General features: G+C 42.7%; 1 protein-coding gene across 1 annotated transcript; it reads right to left on the reverse strand.

Moving 5' to 3' along the window:
* Positions 1–17,835: 17,835 nt before the first annotated feature.
* LOC125758954 (uncharacterized) lies at positions 17,836–19,342 on the reverse strand. The gene is made up of 3 exons (XM_049416755.1): positions 18,911–19,342; positions 18,398–18,515; positions 17,836–18,080 (listed from the first exon to the last, which is right to left on the reverse strand). The coding sequence occupies exons 1-3, from the start codon at positions 19,226–19,228 to the stop codon at positions 17,851–17,853; spliced, it is 666 nt and encodes a 221-aa protein (XP_049272712.1). The 5' UTR covers positions 19,229–19,342; the 3' UTR covers positions 17,836–17,850.
* Positions 19,343–19,827: the final 485 nt, after the last annotated feature.

The following is a 19,827-nucleotide window of genomic DNA, read 5'->3' on the forward strand; positions in this document are numbered from 1 at the left end:
TAGCTCATTCTCGCTTCTTGAGACATTAACTGACAAGTTTATTTCCCCATTTCGCTCCTGCTTTCCATTTATTTTTGTTGAGCTTTTTTACTCTACTAGCGTCCGCCTCTGGGTCAAGGCGGCTCGGTTGCACTTCTTGAGGTGAATGACCGGAAAGAGACGCGATTAAAAAAAACGGGGGGGGGGGGGGGAGGAAGAGAGGTGTTGAAGTAAAAATCAGTCGTGGGTAATGAGAGTCTTTGTGAATCCTTCACTAGCTACCATTACCTTCACTGCGCATAGAGTTAATATAACAGTATCTATGCCACTGCGGGCATGTCGTTCTACGCGTGTATCGTCATCGTCATCCTTGTGGTGTGAGAAGCGTAAGCGTGTGTATTTTGTCAACCTCTTCAGCAGTCGCCGTGCCATCGAAGTTAATCAGTCACATCTACGTTGACTGTGAGACTGAAGATGCCGAAAAGGAAAAGGTACACGCAGTATCTACACGATGTCACATGCGATGTTCCGCTTCGGACACGGCACCGAAAAAAGACCATGCTAGGCGAAGGCAGAGACCGTAGTGTTTCCGCTGTTCCTAGTTCTTGTGAAAGTGGTAGCAACGCATTTGATTCGGACTGGGAAAGCGATTCCAGCTCTACAACGTCGCAGCTTTCCAACAGAGACGACAGTGAGATAGAGAGTGCTCAGTCAGACTCGAGCGACGACGTCGAATGCGAGCCACGTATCGATGGTGGTTTGAACGCCGACTCGCCCTCTCCAAACTCCAGTCTAGACAGCCCCATCTCGAGCGAATACGAAGAGGACGTCGAGTACGAGGCAAGAGTTGACAACAATTCCCAAGCTGATGAACTGGTAAGTTGATTTTAACTGTTTTACTTTGGAGATTTCAGAATGGAAATATGGATAAAAAAATTGGCATGTTGAATATCTCCGTTTTTTTTTTTCTTAAGTACACAGGCGGTGGGCTATATGTCGCCGACTAGTGACCAGTATTGTAATTTGTGAGGTTAAGGTGCATCATACATGGAAGACACAGTTCTTGCTCCTTATGTTGCCTCCATACGCCGTGTGGGGTATGGTGGGGGAAGTGTGGCTGATACTGAGCCGAAACCACAATTCGTTGGAAGTGAGGCATGCCTTCAGTAAAACGTTCTGGAAGGCTAGTTGGTTCATAACTTTCTGGACTTCCTTAAACTACGCGAAAAGAGAAGGACACTAGTAAGAAACATACGAAACACCAAAGTAAGAAACGTGTAGGACACCTGCTCTCGTGGTCTTCTACATGTTCCTATCTGGTGTCCTTTTCATGCAGTTTAATAATGAGGCATTCCGTAGTGAAGGAGTGATACCGAAATTTGCAGTGCCTGGGTGTTTTCAACTTGCACGTAATCGAAAACACTAGAGCCGTTTTTCATTTTGCCCTCACTGAAGTGCTGCCATCGCAGCTGGGATTGTAACAGCAACGTCTAGCACAACGTCATAGCTTCATAACCTCAAGCCAGGCAGCTGTATGTAGATTATGCATGTACACTGTCGTCATTTATGAAAAGGAACGCGTGAACACGTGGCCTGTGCTCTGGCGGCTACCTACAGCCCTACCAATCAACAGCTGAAGGAAGCACATCCGTTTTTGGCGGCATCGCCTGTTGCGAGAGCAGAGTGGGAGCGTGTTCTAGCTGTTCTTGTCCAACGACCATGACTCGTTATCTTGTTTGCCCACAGCTGATGCCAACATTCTTTCTTCGTTTGTCAGTTGATGGTGCTATAGATCACTGCCGCAGAGCGCAGGGCACACTCTCGCGTGTTCCCTTTCGTACAATACGTACAGTTTGTAGGGGTGTGTTTACAGGATGCAAAATGTGGCAAAATTCAGTCACACTACAAAACCGTCTCAGGTTCCTGGGTGCCACAAACACTAGTGCCAAAAAGAAATTTTTGTATGTCTTTGTTTGTGTTCCTTCCGCATGTCGACTAGGAATTCTGTGCACAGCACTAGGATGTTTGATCAGTCTTAATTGAGCAGAGATAGTCTGTTAGACCCTAGTCTGTTAAAAAAAGACCAAGTTTTCAAAAGCATCGATGTACCGGTAAGAATGAGTGCATCCAGTGAACTTATGACTAACTCTTAAAAGTTAGTTTTGGTTCCTACTGTACTTTGATGTCACTACACTGAGCTTCTCTTCATGTGCTCGCATTAGATATTGTGATGTTTTCTTGAAGGGACACTAAAGAGTGAAACGCTTTTTTGCGGTTTTGTAAAGTACAATTTCACAATCCTGAAAACGCCACTTTTACTGGCTCACGACACTTGGTAAGCGAAAAAACTGCGAAGAGAAACTGCGGGTGGAGATGTCATCTTGAAATTCCTGCACCAGACACTGTGACATCATAAATTTTGAAAGAGTCTACTGGGTCCTACATAGCTTCTAATTGATAAAATTGAATACATTGTCATCGGTGAGTTCCATAGACTTAGCATACGAAGTTTCAGAAAAGTTGGTCAAGCCAATTTCGCGAAAATCCGAAAAATACATTGTAGATTTCCTTACGTCACATGTGGAGATTACGGCGCGAAATTTAAAAATGAGACTTCAACCTTGATTTTCTGCGCTAATAATGAACTTATGACAGTGAAACTTATGACATTAGAGTTCTCAGAGTGCAGTTTATCAATCTCAAACAACTCATTATTTCTCTTTAGTGTCTTTTGAAGGCCTGACCACACACATCTTTTGCAGCGCATGGATTTTTGACGCGGCGCCACACCTTCTCCCTATGAAGAGAGTGGGCACGCATATTCGCGTAGCCATGCGCCCTCTCTATATATATGTAGGGAGAGGGCACTGTGCTGCTCCGTGTCAGAAAGCCTTGCGCTGACGCACTGCAACGGGTACGTGTGGTCAGGCCTTTAGGTGTTTTGCACTGTGGCTTTTTTGACGATGCGCAAGTGACTATATTGAATGTTTCTGGTCACGTGCAAGTGCCGCTTCCTATGTTTGGATGACTGATGTCATTAGTTAGCTATGCCGGAGTGTGAAGTGCTAGGAATTGACGCTGGCATAATAGTGTCGATCTCAGTATCGTTAAATCCTCAGCAAGCGTCCCTTCCTTTTTTTGAGAAAGCCCCCTTCTCCCCTACCACCATTTCGACTGTTTCACTCACTGTCTTTATTAGCGCTTGCATGCGATAAAGCATTTCATTAGAAGCATGGGTGCGCATTCTTCTTTTATTGTTACCGTTATACTTATTGCAATGAGTAGCTGATGACCCACTTATCACTGCTGGAGACTGAAAACCTCATTTGCATTAGTGCACAACAGTTTATTTTTTGGAGACATCTTTACAATCTCCTGTGGCAATTTTGGTGTGGAGAGTGCACGCAAGGAGCATGGCAGCGAACACTTGTGATGTAGATGCGTGTGGGTCATTTACAATCAAACCCAGCGGATGTTGCTGTTGCGTGATTCATCATTTCACCTGCAGTTGTGTGGCGCGTAGTTAAGCACTAATTTTGAATATGTTCTAGGGTATATTAGCCCATGATATTTTGTAGGTGATGTATGTGCATATCTCACAAGTTATCTTGCCTTCGATATTTCATGTTGGCATAAGTGAAACAAGTTCATTGAAATTGCTTTCATATAAGCCACCAATTAGCATGTTTGATTTGAGGTTAGTATTTAAATTCTTATAGTCCTTAACTGCGACTTTCATGCACTCGTTCTACACGTATGGGGAGATTAACATTATTGTACTAATTTATTTATTTATTTATTTTTTCAGGATGCTCCCTTGTACGAGAATGCGAAGTTGACAAAAGGACAGAGTCTTGTCATGGTGATGGCCCATAGCCTGCGGCATCATTCGTCCAAAGAATCTACGGAGAGCTTACTACAACTAATTGATGCCCATATGCCTGAAGGCACAATTTTCCCAGAGACAAAGTTTTTTTTTTTTTTTAGGAACTTCTCCTCCTTGTTTGATTGTGAACGTGTTACCCATGACTATTGCTCTGAGTGCCTAGAGTATATCACTGCTCTTCCATGCTCAACAACTGAGGTACAGTGTTCCAAGTGCTCAGTCATGCATAATGTTGAAGCCATTTTAAAATCTGGCTCTTTTTTTTATAACCATTGACATTGACAGGCAGGTCAAGGAGTTGCTGTCAAGAGGGAAAGTGTTTCGGAACCACGTAGGTGCTCAGTATGACGTCAGTGACATCACACAAAGTGCATGTTATAATAAGTTGCCTATGACAGGAGATGATATATCGGTAACCTGGAGCACTGATGGGTTCCTCTGTTTGAATCTTCGGGACACAGCATGTGGCCCCTTCTTTTGCAAGGTGAATGAGCTTCCCTACACAGAAAGATTAAACAAGCTGCTGTTGTTTGGGTTGTGGTTTGGTGAAAAAAAGCCCAAAATTAACACCTTCTTGAGGCCATTCACACAAACCATGAACCGTCTTTCATCGGAAGGAATTTCGTGGTATGATGAAAGCTGTGTCCTTAATAAAACATGCAGCGTTTACCCTGGACCATGTACTGTTGACACAGTGGCACGCTCCATGCTTATGAACATGGCCCAATTCAACGGTGCAAATGGGTTTGCTTGGTGTGAGCACAGTGGAGAAGTCGTAGAAAAAGGCAGAGGGCATGCAAGAGTGTATTCAATGGAAACACCTGCGCCAAAGTTGCGGACCGAGGAAAGCTTCGTCAATTATGCTCGAAGGGCACAGAGGGCGAAAGAAAATTGCCAAGGCATCAAAGGACTAAGTATTCTTTCCTTTATGACATTTTTTAGTTTTTCTACTTCATTTGTTGTGGACTATATGCATGCGGTATGCAATGGCTTTGTCAGGACAACAACATTCATGTGGTTCAACAACAAGGGGTGCTCTGCCTGCAACATCAGACGCTATCTCCCCGAAATCGATGGGCGACTCCGCAAGCTGACTCCAGTTTGGGAGATGAACCGCCTGCCACGGTCACTTACCGAAATGAAGTTTTGGAAGGCGTCCGAGTGGAGAAATTGGTTGCTTTTGTTTTCTCCATTGGTCTTGAAGGACTGCCTTCCAGATACTACAAAAATTGAATAAAATTCGTAGGAGTCATGCATTTTTGTCTGCAGTCAAGTGTCCCAATGGACAAAGTTGCCAAGGTGAAAGAAACGCTTGTAGAATTTCTTCAGGAGTAGGAAGAAATTTATGGAAAAAAAAGTATGACTTATAACGCCCACATTCTACTTCACATGATCGATAATGTCCGGCAATGCGGACCACTTTGGAGCTTTTCAACCTTTCCATATGAGTCTATGAATGGCAAGCTTGTACGCTTTGTAAATGGTACACGATTTGCACATCTGCAAATTATTGAGAAGTTCTGTATTTTGCAGAGTCTGCCACCTATGTTGTCCCGAATGCATTGGCAGAATGGCGACATGCAGCTCTATGTTCAGTCATTACTCAAAGGCTACGAGTTAAGGAAGAACTGTGTTCAAGTGAAGAACATAATTCTTTATGGAAAAAGAACTCTTGAGGGTGACAGAACAAAATACAAGAAGGCTACTGTGGGCTCGTTTACTTATTGCATAGCAGCTATGGACAAGTCAAGAAAAAACTCCTATGTAATGGCAAACGGTGAATTTGGGCAAATAACCGAGATTTTTACCAGTTGTAAATGCCCATCCTTCAGCAGCAGTGACCATGTGCTGTTTAGGGTAAACAAGTTTTTTGTGAGTAGTGTATTTCTACCTTCCATTGATGACAGCAACAGTGCTCTTTTTGTTAATGTAAAGAAAACGAATTAATTTGCCACTGTGCGAGCTATTGACATCAAAAAGTACATTCTTCTGTGCTGTGCTGGTACAGCTGTCTTGTCTGTCCTACATGAGGAGGTTATGTTGGAATCAAGTTGAAGGAGTGTAGACATCAAAGCTTAATGGTAAACTGACTATAGCGTGAGGTTTACGTGGTTACAAAAAATGCTGTGACAAATTTTGACAGAACAGATTTCTTAAAGGTGGTGTATTCTACTTTTGAAGTCGGAACCAAAGTGTGGCTTGTCTTGAGAACCATGTGCAAAAAGTGCCAAAACTGCATTGAACATGTGGCACAGTCGTACCGTGGGCTGGAGAAGTGGTTTTTCTAGGGCCCTTTGTAAGCTCCTTTAGGACCACTACTATACGTAAAGTTGAGAGGTACCCACTATGCCGTAATTCATTTTGCAAAGTGGCTTGGTACCCACTAAGTGTCTGTAAGGCTATATGTGTACATACATAGCTGCACACTGTTGATGCTGTGGTTGTTGATGAATTATGGCTGACCCTTTTGTAATGAGCAGTTTTTAATCCATGTGCAATTCGTATTGGGTGACGCCCGGTGTTCTTTTACTCTTCCATCAGGCAACATCACATCTGTTAACGTGGTTCCCTGTTTGACTTGGCACCAGTATACAGTCTTATGAACAACTTTCAAGCACTGGTGTGGCTATGTGGTAGAATACTCTTCTGCCATGCCGGTGCCTGGATTAAATCACATCATGTTATACTAAGTGATTTTATCACTTGCCAACATTTTATCACTTGGAAGTTGTCCATCTCATGGCAGAAATTTCTGAAATCGTGCAGTGGTTAATAATTTCTGGGGTTTAACATCCCAAAACCACAAGAGAGGCTGTAGTGGAAGGCTCCGGAAATTTCTACCACCTGTGGTTCTTTCACATGCACCTAAATCTAAGCACACAGGCCTTGTCACCTCCTTCGAAAATGCAGTCCCCGCGGTCGAGATTCCGTCCTGCGACCTTTGGGTCAGCAGTCAAGCACCATAACCACTAGACCACCATGGAGGGGTTGAAATCATGAAGTGCGTCATCTTCATTGTGTAATAATAAATTACGGAGAATTCTATTGTGCACTTACCTTCAGTTGACAGAGTCGCTGATAAGTGGCTCTGTCACTTTTCAGAATATTCATAAAATATTTTCATAGAATATTTTGGTGTCTACACTCCTTTAAAAATTGTGATTACTATGAAAGTTTTATGAGCTTTGTACAGTCTTTGAAGCCAAACAATATCTGGAAATTTTGCTGTGTGTATTGCTTTTCCTTAGTGCAAAGGTGAACATATTCGACGGAGATCTGTCTGGCTGGGTAAAAATTCACACGAACAAAATAAACTTTCCAGCCGCTTAACTAAAAAGTGACCCTACGGTTCCAGACCGATTCGGTCCCTTGTTCAGCGGTAACTATATGGCCGGCTTCGAAGCTAGTGAGTGGTGTCCCCTTCTTCATTGTCCTCCTTCCTTCTGTTCTTGTTGCTGCGGTGTTTTCTCTACTGGTTCCATAGACCGTGCATGTAAACATTCGGTAACATTCCAGTTCAGCGGTTAATGTTTCCAGGTGTTGTTTGGATATGCCAGGACTTTACAAACTGCCTATTTGTGCGACTGCCTTCTGTGTCTATGACCTGGGCGGCGTCAAATTTGATGTGATGGTCACATCAGCTTCAACGGCATCCATCGCATCGGTGTCGACGACGCCCGGGCCATCGTGTGGATTTCCTTAGCGTTTATGCAGATATTATCTTGATGAGAGCTGTGTACTTTGTAAGCGTATTGTGTTATAACATTATTGTATTCAGCGTATTTCCCCTAGTGCTTTTTATAGAGTGCCCGAGTAGTGTGCTACAGACTTATGTATCACGTGTTAAGGGTGTATATGGGCAATGTTTATCAAATAAGTCATGCTTGAATGGCAAACCACCCTTGTCAGTCTGACCTCCGTGAAGTGAACACCGTTGCAGTTATTGATGTAAACATCTTACACTCCCTATGTGGAGAGTTCTGAGCCAGCACTCATTTATGTAGATGGCACATTTTCGGACGATTTTAAAAGGATACTGAAGAGCAAAATGATTCTTCGCGATTAGTTAAGTACAGATTCACAATCTGGAAAAAACCACTCTTACCGCGACACGACGCTTGGTAAGCGAAAAAACGTGCGAAAAGAAAATGCGAGTGGAGACGCCACCTTGAGATTCCCGCACCAAACACCGTGTCATAAATTTTGAAGGCGTCAACTGGGTCCTACGTAGCTTCTAATCGATGAAGTTGAGTACGTTGTCATCTGTGGATGCCATAGACTTAACATACGAACCTTCAGAAAATTTAATCGAATCAATGTCGCATACATACGAAAAATAGTTTGAAATTTCTTATTCAAGCGTGGAGTAATTGGCACGAAATTTAAAAATGAAACTTCAACCTTGATTTTCTCTGCTAATAATGAACTAATGGTTGTGAAACTTACGGCATTAGAGTTCTCAGAGTGCATTTTATCAATCTAAGCCAAGTCATTTTTTCTCTTTAGTGTCTCTTCAATTTAGTCACTTAGGCTGAAAGAGAGTGTCACAAACGAGCACTTAAATGGGCGCATATCGCCAATTTCAAACGATGGCATGAAATTACAGTACTGGAGATTGAACATGACTGTGTGTGCGCAGTGAAAAAAAAAGTATGAAAAGACGCCACGAGCGTGTCTCCTCCTCCAAACGGCCACTGACAACCCGCTGACAACCTGCCCAGTGAAGACGAGAAAGTTCTCAAAGGGAGAGAAAATACAATGCCGAGCGATAGCACCGTGAGTGGCACTAGTGCGAAGAATTCAGCCCTTTTCTAAGCTTTCGCCGTGCTTCCTGTAGAGGAGTCTCCTGGAGGCGTCTTTAAATCTGGGTGCGAACCGATATAAGCAAACGACAACAGAGAGTCTGAAGATGAAGTCAGCCAGTCAGAAGATGTTGAATTGAAGGAGTTATGTTGCTCAAGTGAGAATGGTTCTGTCGACAGAAGATGACGTATTTTACGATGTAATGCGGTCAGACAATGTGGAAGAATCAAGTGGTGATGTCGAGGGAGCAGTGAAAACTTTGGAAGAGTGTCATCGAGGATACTTCTTAGGTGAGACGACGGAAGGAAACGACAATGATCAGTGCTGGAGTTTGCATGAGTGTTTACAGGAAGAGAAACATTCGAGTGTTACGTTCTAAGAATTGTGGACAGAGCACATGGGTGAATAGTTGAGGCTTTAGGTGTTCTTGAATATTTTGTAATGCATGAGATTGCATTTGTAATGCGATTTGTTTGTTTGGTCTTGTTGTTTTGAGCACCATATAAGATATATTGTGAGTTGTATTGCAAATGCTACTTGCCAAGTGTGTATGTTTGTATGATGCTTGTAATGCCTTAACAGAGAATATATTTGGTTTGTGTTATCAACTCTTGGCTCTGACTGCCTTTGGACCACAACCGGCTTTCGCCGGTGCAATAAAAAGACTTACCCTTAAAATTGTCGGTTCTTTCGTGGTGCATTTCAGGGGGCTGATACATCAGCTCTTGGAATCTGCTCGGCAATCGCCTTTCATTAACGAGATCATTAGCAGAGAGAAAGGTTTTATTAGCTGTCTTGGTTGTGCACAAGCCTTTAAATTGTAGTATTCAAGCTGCATACAGAAAAATTGACATTTGGGTAAGTTAGCATTGATTGTATATGTTAAAATGTGCAGTGCGAAAAATGCATGTAGTTACTCTATGCCATGGCCCAGAGTGGCCTCATGTATGCAGCATTGTGAAGCATAGAAATTTCTTTGAATAGATACAATTAAATGCCCGCTAGACAATCTCTAAGTGTCATGGCACCATTTGTACCTGTGCATACTAGATATAGATTCATATGCCCCAGTACATATGTGCTGTGTCACCAGAGTGAAATTTTCTTTGGCCATCTTGTAGTTTGGTAGGTAGAAATCTCCAGATTTAGGAGGCCTTCGATGGCATCTCAGGCCTAGAAGCATGAAAACAAGCTGCTTATCTAACCAATGACAAACACCACCAATTCTTTCTCCTAATCAGTATATTAGCTCATTTTAATGTTTATTTATAGCTATGAGTGCGTTAAGAGCAAGTAGCTAGAGCAAATTCTGGTCGAAGCAGGAGCACTGGTTGCTGCCACGCCATTCATATTGGGAAGCTTGCAGTGACAAGGTAGCTTTTTGTTGCTGGTCAGGGGCCAATGAGTGGACATGCAACTGACACACTGTGCTCAATGGCAGGCAAATGTGTCACTCAAGTATCACCTGCACGTGATTGCAGGGCACCTATGGTGTCTGCCACTGTGTCAGCTTGCCAGAATAGGGACGTTCTGGACATGAATGCTGGACAAAATTTAGTGTCAACTCTGTGCTGTGTGCTACATAGCTTCATAGAGCAAAATAAATCTACGATAAACACCTGGACTATCCCTTTCACCTTCGCTAATGAACCATCTTTGCGTATTGCCATACACTAAACAGTGCAACAACAAAAGTTTCGGTTATGGTGCGAAAAGCCGAGGTGGCAAAAGACGCACCCATGCTTTAGTCACAGCGCTTTTAAGTTGTACACCCATCAGGAAACGCATACGGTCCATGGGAGCGGATGATGAAATTGATGTCGCACCCTCTAGTGGCCAGCCGTCTGCTGTTAAGAGCATTGCGATGTCAAATGTGCGGTCACATAAATGCCATTGACAGCAGATGCCTTGCCACTAGACTGCATCGACATGCGCTCCATGGTCCGTATAGTTTTGCTCATGGGTGTAAATATCAAAACTGGATGTACGCAGAAGTTGGAAGTGCCGCTGCTCTTGCTAATCCCAAAGCACCCAAAGCCACAATCATGCAGCCCCCCGCATAGCCCATGTTGTATTTGGAAACATGTCGTAGTGCTCTTTGCAGATGAGTTCAGCCTAAGTTTATTTTGCTTGCTGTGCTTTACGTTACTACATCTACTGAAAGAGACTTGTGTTACGAACTGGCATTGCCACTGAAAAGAACGCTTCAACGACAATGCCTGCAATGTCAGGCTGTACAGTGGATATTTTGTGGATGTATGAGCAAGTGCCAGAAGCACACCAATACACGTGCATAGAAGAAAGGAAGTTGGTTACCCCCCTCCCCCACTATAAGAATATCTGGCTGTGCCCCTGAATCTTCCTGTGACGTGCAAGGCTAGAAAAAACAAAACACCCTTACGTGTGTCTGCAATGCTTGTGCATCGGTTGGTTGTTGCTCATTACATGTGAGGGTGAGCAACTGGGCGTGTTGGTAATGCATGATTCGAATTTGTAGGCGCAAAGAAGGGGGACGAGAAGGGAGACACACACACAGGCGCCCTGTGTGTGTGTCTCCCTTCTCGTCCGTGTCTTCTTTGCGCCTACAAATTCGAATCATTACATGTGTTTGCACCGTGTTCTCACTCAGCACTTATCTGGTGTGTTCACACTCTTAAGTGCATATATGAGCTGCAAATAGAAAGCATGCACAAGTACATAGGTTTATAACTGATACTTAGTTGTTGGTTCAAGCACGATCACAATTTTTAGATCCCTGTCTTCACCCCCTTTACAAAATGTGCACACATGCAGTAAAAAAAAAGGGCCGCTTACTTTCCAAAGTAAGCAGAAAGTGTACAGTTTCATGCACGCACGAACCTCAAGCTGCCTGCCTTTCCTCATTTAATCTGCACGATCTGCGAAGGTACAGCAGCATAACATCCATCTCACATGGGCATAGGATGATTAGGCTAGGTACACTGGGTGCTCCATTTTCTAGGAACCACATCGAAAAGTATTGCTGCTGGCTTCGTAGTCCCTGTGGCTAAGCCCGCCCAAGCCACTGCATGGTATGAAGGACTACTATGATACGAAAGACACCACCAACATCTACGACATGCCAGATGAGCAAAAAGTTGCGACAGCCACCATGAGATGGCAGCCCAAATGCCACAGCCGAAGCCATAATAATAATATTTGGGGCTTTATGTCTAAGACTAGATATGATTATGAGGGACACTGTAGTGGAGGGCTCCGGAAATTTCAACTATCTGGTGTTCTTTAACGGGCACTGACAATGCACAGTAGATGGGCCTCTACTTTATACTTTGCTGAACATTTCGTAACTGGCGCAAAGCTTAGAACATGAAAACGAGGGGAGGATTAAAGACAGACAGGTGCCAACCTGTCTCTTTGTTGGCACATGTCTGTCTTTTTCCTCCCCTCTTTTTCATTTTTCGAGCTTTGCGCTAGTTATGAAATGTTCAGCAAACTAAGGCACCAACTCGTCAAAAACAAGTTCTTCTAGGACTTCTACGATTTTGCCACAGCCGAAACAATAATACATCATGTGGTTTGGTTTATCTAATCTATTGTTATAAAACAGCAATGCTTTCTTTTTTGCAGTAAGCGTTTCAAGTGATTCTTGTGTGCTCAGCATATCAGGTTTTTTTACTGTCAATCAGAACTTCTGTCGCTATGTTTAGCATGCAGAAACACTCACTTTCTCCATGTGGTCTTATGGCAATTACCTTCTTGAAGCTGCTTGCAATCGCCCGCACCATACCTACAGACTCCATAAATCACAACTGTTCCATGATAAAACTAGCTTGCAAGACTTCCGTAGAACCAATGCATTGGTGACTGAAATTTGTGACACTCAGCTTGACATTGCAGAATTCTTTCAACATAACGGATTTGTGGGGTCTGTTTAAACAGAAAATGCGGCCACCAAGAACATACGCACCATAAATGAGATTGTTCCCTCGTTTTTGAATGACTGTCACCTGATACCGATTTTTGATACATATGGAAGATATCAGTATGGCACGTTTTGATCCGGCATTAAACTAGATAGAGAGAAAGTTGTTTGTTTCAGTGAATACAGCATTCTGTGTTGTACCACTGTGGGCAGTGCCTTAGGTTCTTATGGCAAGCTTTGGTGGCCTTCAGAATAGATATGATAGGTTTGCTTACACCTTTACACTTTTCATCACAAAAATCTATTAGATGTGCATTTCTTTTGGCTCTCTGTATGCTGTTACAGTGCTGAAAAGAACGTAATTGAAGTGACATAGAACTGTATATATGATAGCTGGCTCACGAGGTTCAACAAAATGCATTGTTTCTTATGTTATTGGAATCAGTATTCTGCTTTTGTATTAAGGCATTTCTCGCTGTATCTATCATATTTAAAAACATTGCAAGCAACTATACTTTGCATAAACGCTTTAATTTCAGTCGAACAAATTTTTAAAACAAGTAAACCGTGGATTTAAGCCTTGGTCGGAGTAACTATTCCTGTAACGTTTATAAACTTTCATGCTTCCCTAATATGTTTGTTCAGTATATGTATACTTCCAACAGTGGCACAGCAACTATGCAAATGTGCTCCTGAGCATGAGGGCATAGGTTCGTTTCCCAGTCACGGCTGCATTAAAGACATAAATAAAGCACCAGTGCATTTTAAAGAACTTTGGTTTATCATGTCAGGGTTCTGGCACATGGAATCATGAAACATATCATGATCCGACATCATTTTTTAGTATGCTTACCTTTCCGTTTATGTGTGCGCGTGTAACAGTGTATATATGTATGTCTTATGTTTACCAGTATTCTATGTCCTTACTTGGTTTTTTTTTACTACTTTAAATATCCTCTGTTCATTAAGTACCCTATGTTGCCTATAAATGTACGTGTACGCTGCCTTGTGTATGGGCCCCCAGGCACCTTCAAGCTGCATTTCGCCGCTTTTCGCCTGGGGTGACCCCCAACTTTACGTTGGAAATAAATTTTCTTGATTCTTGATTCTTGAAGCCCAAGTTTCACACAGCTTCACAGTTTTTACTTCCTGTTTTCCTCCATTTATTTTTATTTTTATTATTTTGCTCACATATGTGGACAAACTGTGAGAAACTTGTGATGAACTGCTGTGAAACTGAATAAGATCTTCAAGCCATTGTATTATTCATGCTCGTGCATGTATATTTATAAGTGTGTGCAGGATTCCCAGTCAAGGGGGGGGGGGGGGCTAGCAAAGCCTTGTCACAGCGCCCACCTCCCTACTCCCTACTAATCAATGTATAGGGCAGATTTTGAGCACCCTTTATTGGGTAATCAGGGGAAGTGGCTGCACCCCCCTGCACCCCTTTATGTGCACATGCCTATGTGTATATTTGTGCCACATATCACATTAATCAGTAATAATATTAGCGAAGGCATGCTGCAGTCTAAGCCCTACTGTGTATGTGCTCCTATTTTGTACCTTATTGAAGTGTAAAACAATGTACACACATATCAACAAAGCAAAATGTTATGTTGTCATACACAGCATTGATTTGATCTATGAAAATGAAAGACGCTTTATAAGTTAAGTTCTGTGGTACAATGCAATGTATTTGGGAACAAATAATTTGTCTTAACTGCGATGTTTTGTGTGCATTTCACTGTGTGCAGCCACGGCCTATGATGTTTTTGAGTGTCACAATATCTTATTGGCTCTTTATGCCTTTCATATCGTAAATGTCCAGATGAACCATGCAACTACATTAAGTGAGTTGTGTTTGCCAGAATACTTTACGTCTAGTAAACAATACTGTACGTTTGAAAAAATCCAATCCATGGCTCCTGGAATGTGTTGACAGAGGATTTCAAAAGAATATACTAGAAGGCGAGTTCATACTGCATAACCGGCGCTATAGTTCAAGCATTGGGCTTATGTCTCAGACTTCGTTGTCGTCCTGTGGGTCCGTTTGTGCTGTATAACGAATAAAAAGGGTCTCAACCTGAAGTAGGTTGTTATGGACAGGTTTTAACTACGGGCAGAATTTGTTATGTTGAGGTACACAGTACATTCCGATGCTTGTACTGGTAACAGAAAGTGCTTTTATAATATGAAAAATATGCACAACTATAGGTTGGCGAACTCACTCATGAGTCGACTCGCTCGGACTCACTCAGACTCAAATCGAGCCGATAGTCTGAGTCTAAGTGAGTCCGGGTGACGAATATTTTGGTGAGTTTGAGTCCAAGTGAGTCCAGTTGAAGAAAATTTTTGTGAGCGTGAGTCCGAATGAGTTCGTAACATGAAAATTTTGGTGAGTCTGAGTTCAAGTGAGCCCAAAGTGCAAGATATATTTCTTGAGTGAGTATGAATGAGTTCCACTTTTTTTGCCATGCTATGTGCACAACACATACCTGCCTTTTTTTCTCTCGTATGCTCATCCCTTGTTGAACACATCTCATCACATCGCAGCACGCTACAATAAAATTTTTTCAACAGATGTCTGAGACAAAAATTAAGAATGAATAACATGGGCACACAATGGCATTCACATTAGTCTGTTTTCTTTAGATGCAAAATAAATCCCTACGAACCCCAACTTTCTGAAAACTAACTGGGGAATTGGAAACAAGCAGCATGGAGTATTTCGACAAAACAGTAGACCTGTGAATGATAATCCAGTTTTATTGAATGTGATATCAAGGACCTTATATTCTCTTCACACATGAAAGCTGACTCAAGAAGTTTTAGTAACTGATTGAGGGAAAGAAAATCAATTTTGTGTGTGTGTGTGTGTGTGTGTGTGTGTGTGTGTGTGTGTGTGTGTGTGTGTGTGTGTGTGTGTGTGTGTGTGTGTGTGTGTGTGTGTGTGTGTGTGTGTCATACTGTGTTGCAAGTGCACAAGTTTTTCACATATAGCCCCTGCATGTAAGGCTTTCAGGAGGAACTGGAACCCCTTCAGAAAATTTTCAAGTTTGCATGTGTTTATAAACATACATATACAAATGCGTGCAAGAGCGTATATATATATATAAAGTCTGGTGGACTTCCCTCCCACCCCTGAAAAAAAAATTGATACAGAAGCAGGATACCTTTAGTGTACATAATGTAATCTTTATGTAAAAGTAAATAGAGGCCATGTAGTAGTCTGCATAAAATAATCCAGGTGGTCTACAAGAAATGGTCTTAATACAGCAGTAAAAAGGGGGCCTTTAGATAGTCTACATAAAACAGTCTTTACACAGCAGTAAAAAGAGGGACTTTAGATGGTCTACATAAAACAATCTATACAACAGTAAGGAGGAGGTCTTTAGATGGTCTACATATTATAGTATTTATACAACAGTAAAGAGGAGGCCTTTAGACAGTCTACATATTATAATATTTATAAAACAGTAAGAAGGAGGCGTTCAGACAGTCTACATAATATTGTCTTTATAAAATAGTAAGAAGGAGGCCTTTAGACGGTCTACATAATATAGTCTTTAGAAAATAGTAAGAAGGAGGTCTTTAGACGGTCTATTAACTATTGTTACTAGAGCGCAAATGTTCATAGACGGTTACCAATGTTACTAGATGGTTACTAGGTGTAACCTAATAGAACTTTTTGTTGGGCTAGTTGGTACATGCTTACTGAAAAACCAAAAAGACGCGTACCATCAAGGAAAAAGTAAGGACAGGACAGAAAGGGCGTCACTCGCAACTAACTTTATTCCCAGAACATCAGCGTCATGGCATATGTGCTGAAAGTTTATGTGTGCACAAGGTTGCTCACAACCTTAAGAATGTGGCCAACAGGTACAAGGTACCCTTGGTGTTCTCGGCGCCCCGCAAGTTGGCTAGCCTGTGCCCACGAATTTCTTCTGCACCGAGGCCCTCCCCGTGTGGGAAGAGGCACGCAAGGCCCTTTGTAGCCTGCTCGGTTGGCGTGGTGTACGAGATCCCGCTTAGTTGCGGTAGGGTATATATCGGCCAAACAGGCCGGTGCATAAACGACAGGATGAGGGAGCACGAACTTTCGGTGAAAAATAAACTTTCAGCACATTTACCTGTGCATTGTGGTTCCTGCAAGTGTGAGCCTGGGTTTGCCAGTGTTTCCGTTCTTAGAAAGAGTAACGATGTCCTAGCGCGTGAAATTATGGAAGCATACTATATTACAAAGAAAAAATCACAGCATATCCACGGAGTGAATGATGATGAGTGGGCGAAGCTGCGGAGGTTCATCGGTAAACCGTGAATCTTCCGTGAATTCTGCCCAGTACATCATCACCGACGTGAGATCGGGCGCGTTTATACTAAAGGTTCGATGAGTTATGACGACTTGCAGCTCACTTTAATTTTACATGTACGCTGTGAATTTTCATTGTTTAGAAAACCATTGCTTTAGAAAACACCTTGCGTCTTTCGTTAAGCAGCTGGCGTCTTTTTCGTTTTGCTTTAGAAACATCTGGCGTTCTTTCGTTTTGTTTTTACAAAACATCTGGCGTCTTTCGTTGGTTTATTTCATCAATCAACGGCGTTTTGAACAAAATTTTTATTGTTTAATCACACACAGGAGAAATCTCACCAGGCACTACCTTGGAGGTAAACAATGGCTGCTAATGGGAATGAGAGACAGAAGAAGTCGGCTTTTAGCTAACACTTACACTTCTACAGAGACAGAAGAATTCGGCTTTTAGTTAACGCGCACGCTGCGAATTTTTTATTGTTCAACAACGCACAGGAGAAATCTCCCACCGGCACCACCTTGGAGGTCAAAGGGTAAGACTTGTTACTCACTACTACGAGCACGACGAGGGACGAACGGGTGCCGCCTTAAGGAGCTTCGCCCCTAAAAGAATGCTGTGTTAGTGACACATGTGTTGCTCTGCGTGGGGGTGAATTTAGTTTCATCGATTCATTTTTCGATTAGGTAATCTTATTATCGCGGGTTTTTGACGAGCGTGTGAGGCGATGTGCGCGCGCAGGGTCGCTGTGGTTATATATGACGCTGATGTTCTGGGAATAAAGTTAGTGGCGAGTGACGCCCTTTCTGTCCTGTCCTTACTTTTTCCTTGATGGTACGCGTCTTTTTGGTTTTTCAGTAAGGTTACTAGGTGGTCTACTCAATATTACCAGCCATTTTTGTAAGGGTTTATCGAGCACAAACACTCATCTATGGCCGCCACTGTTTGTGGCGCCCCAATGTAATACTGCTCGCCTACGTCGAGAGCCAGTCATCCGTCAACTGCCGTACCACACCTTGAAGCACACAATGCATATAATCTGGGGTAAAGCCCCAGATTATAATAAAGTGATGAATATTAATCAAAGGTGTGACGCCTTTTGCGCCCTGAACCGGTCTTCCAGCTTCAGCGGCCTCGATCATTATCTTTGTACCTTCTGCTGTCCTATCAGGTGCAATAGTGTCCACAGGATACTTGACCGTTCCTGTTTGGCATAATACGAAAAAAAATGAAAACCGCACAAATTTAGAAAATTGTAAATATTGACTGACAGTTTAGCTTGATTTTAAATACTTGCACACTTGCTTTTAGCAGCATTTCCGAGAATTCACTTGCACATCTCATTTCCAAAACTGACAATGAGCCAGAATTTTGAAACATAGAAACGCTACTACATAACATACATTTTTGCCTCTGAGATGAGAAATGCTAGAGCCAGATACACTGAACATGATAGGTGTTTACATAAGAATTGCTTAAAAATCTTACTATGCTCTGCAGTTAAGCGATATCTTTGCGTACCATCCACAGCAGCCCCAGGATGTAAGCATCTTCCACAGCCGTAATACCCGTTAAACTGGGTTAAGTGCTGCATGGCTGCCCGTGCTGGTGCATCAGCGCGGCAGCTGAAGCAGTACACCTGCATAAACAAGGACAACATATATTTCGATATCAAAATACACGCTGCAGCTGTTAGCCAATGCTACTCTGCAACAAAGTGCAACAAAAGGGAAATGGATAGAAGGCTTGTTTGCTTCAATAGACACAAATGAATTACTGCAGCAGATAATGAGGCCATGAAAAGGATAGGGAATATTATCAGTTTTCAGTTGACATCAATGCATTTACAAGAACTTTCTGTGCATTTGCATAAATGGACACTCTCCCAGAAAGTTGTAAGAGTTACAGTTAATGCGAAACAGTAAGTACTGCTTAGACACTTAGGAATTAAGAGGAATGATGACTGAAAGAAACTAGTTGGCACACTAATGTACCCGGTCAGAAGTAAGCAGCTTTAGAACTACAAAATATTACCTTGGAATGCACAGTTTCGTTGCCTGCCTTCCATGTGATGCCGTTGGTCGACAATCCATCCATTTGTTCTACAAATGTGTTTAATAGAAGAGTCATATAAGGATGTTTCTGGTCATACAATAGGGCAGACACAAGCACGTTTTTCTGCCTAATGTGCACTGGGAGTTCATTCACCATCACCTGAATGGGCCACACAGAAAATTTTGACGATTTGAAGACGGGGCTTCCGTCACTGTTAACAGTGAGGGTTATGTCATTTTTTAACGTCAGTTTGTGACTAAGGGTTCTGTATAGGGTGCCATCTGTTATATCTGTCATTTCATCTTTGTCATCAGACAGACTTTTGTGTATAGACTCGAGTTTTTCGTGGAGTGCAGCGCTGGCATCATTTTCTGCAAGTAATGAAGACAGCAACTTCGCGATGGGCAGCGTTATGAAAAAGTGGCTTCTCGTAGCATCTGCGGGCCTCTGTAACGTTGTCCGCACACGCTGCACCTTACCCGCACTGAATTTCGTTCGGCAAGGTCGCCACTTGTTTCGGCAAGGAGCGTCATACAGTTTGCACAGTAGAAGTGGAAACTGGCGGCTTTTATTTCTGCCCCAACACTCTTCTTGAAGCTATATTTTGCAGCTGGTATATCGTGCCGTGCAAGTACGTGCATAATCAACTTTTGGAGGGCTTCCACTCCCTTCCAAGAAATGCCAAATTCCAGAACCAAATTCACTGTTAAGGAGCTTTTAGAGTGACGATTTGCTGGCACTAAGTCTTCCTGCGGCTGCTCTGTTACTTCTGCGCCTATGTGAGGCTGCGGCTAGTCACTTGAGGCCGCTTCATGTGCGGATTCGGTGTCCGAGTGGCCTTCAGCATCAGTCTTCAGGCTGTGTCTGTGCTGGCGTCTGCGCGTCACTGCGTGCAG

The sequence above is a fragment of the Rhipicephalus sanguineus genome, chromosome 6, assembly GCF_013339695.2.
Source record: "Rhipicephalus sanguineus isolate Rsan-2018 chromosome 6, BIME_Rsan_1.4, whole genome shotgun sequence".
Classification (NCBI taxonomy): domain Eukaryota; kingdom Metazoa; phylum Arthropoda; class Arachnida; order Ixodida; family Ixodidae; genus Rhipicephalus; species Rhipicephalus sanguineus.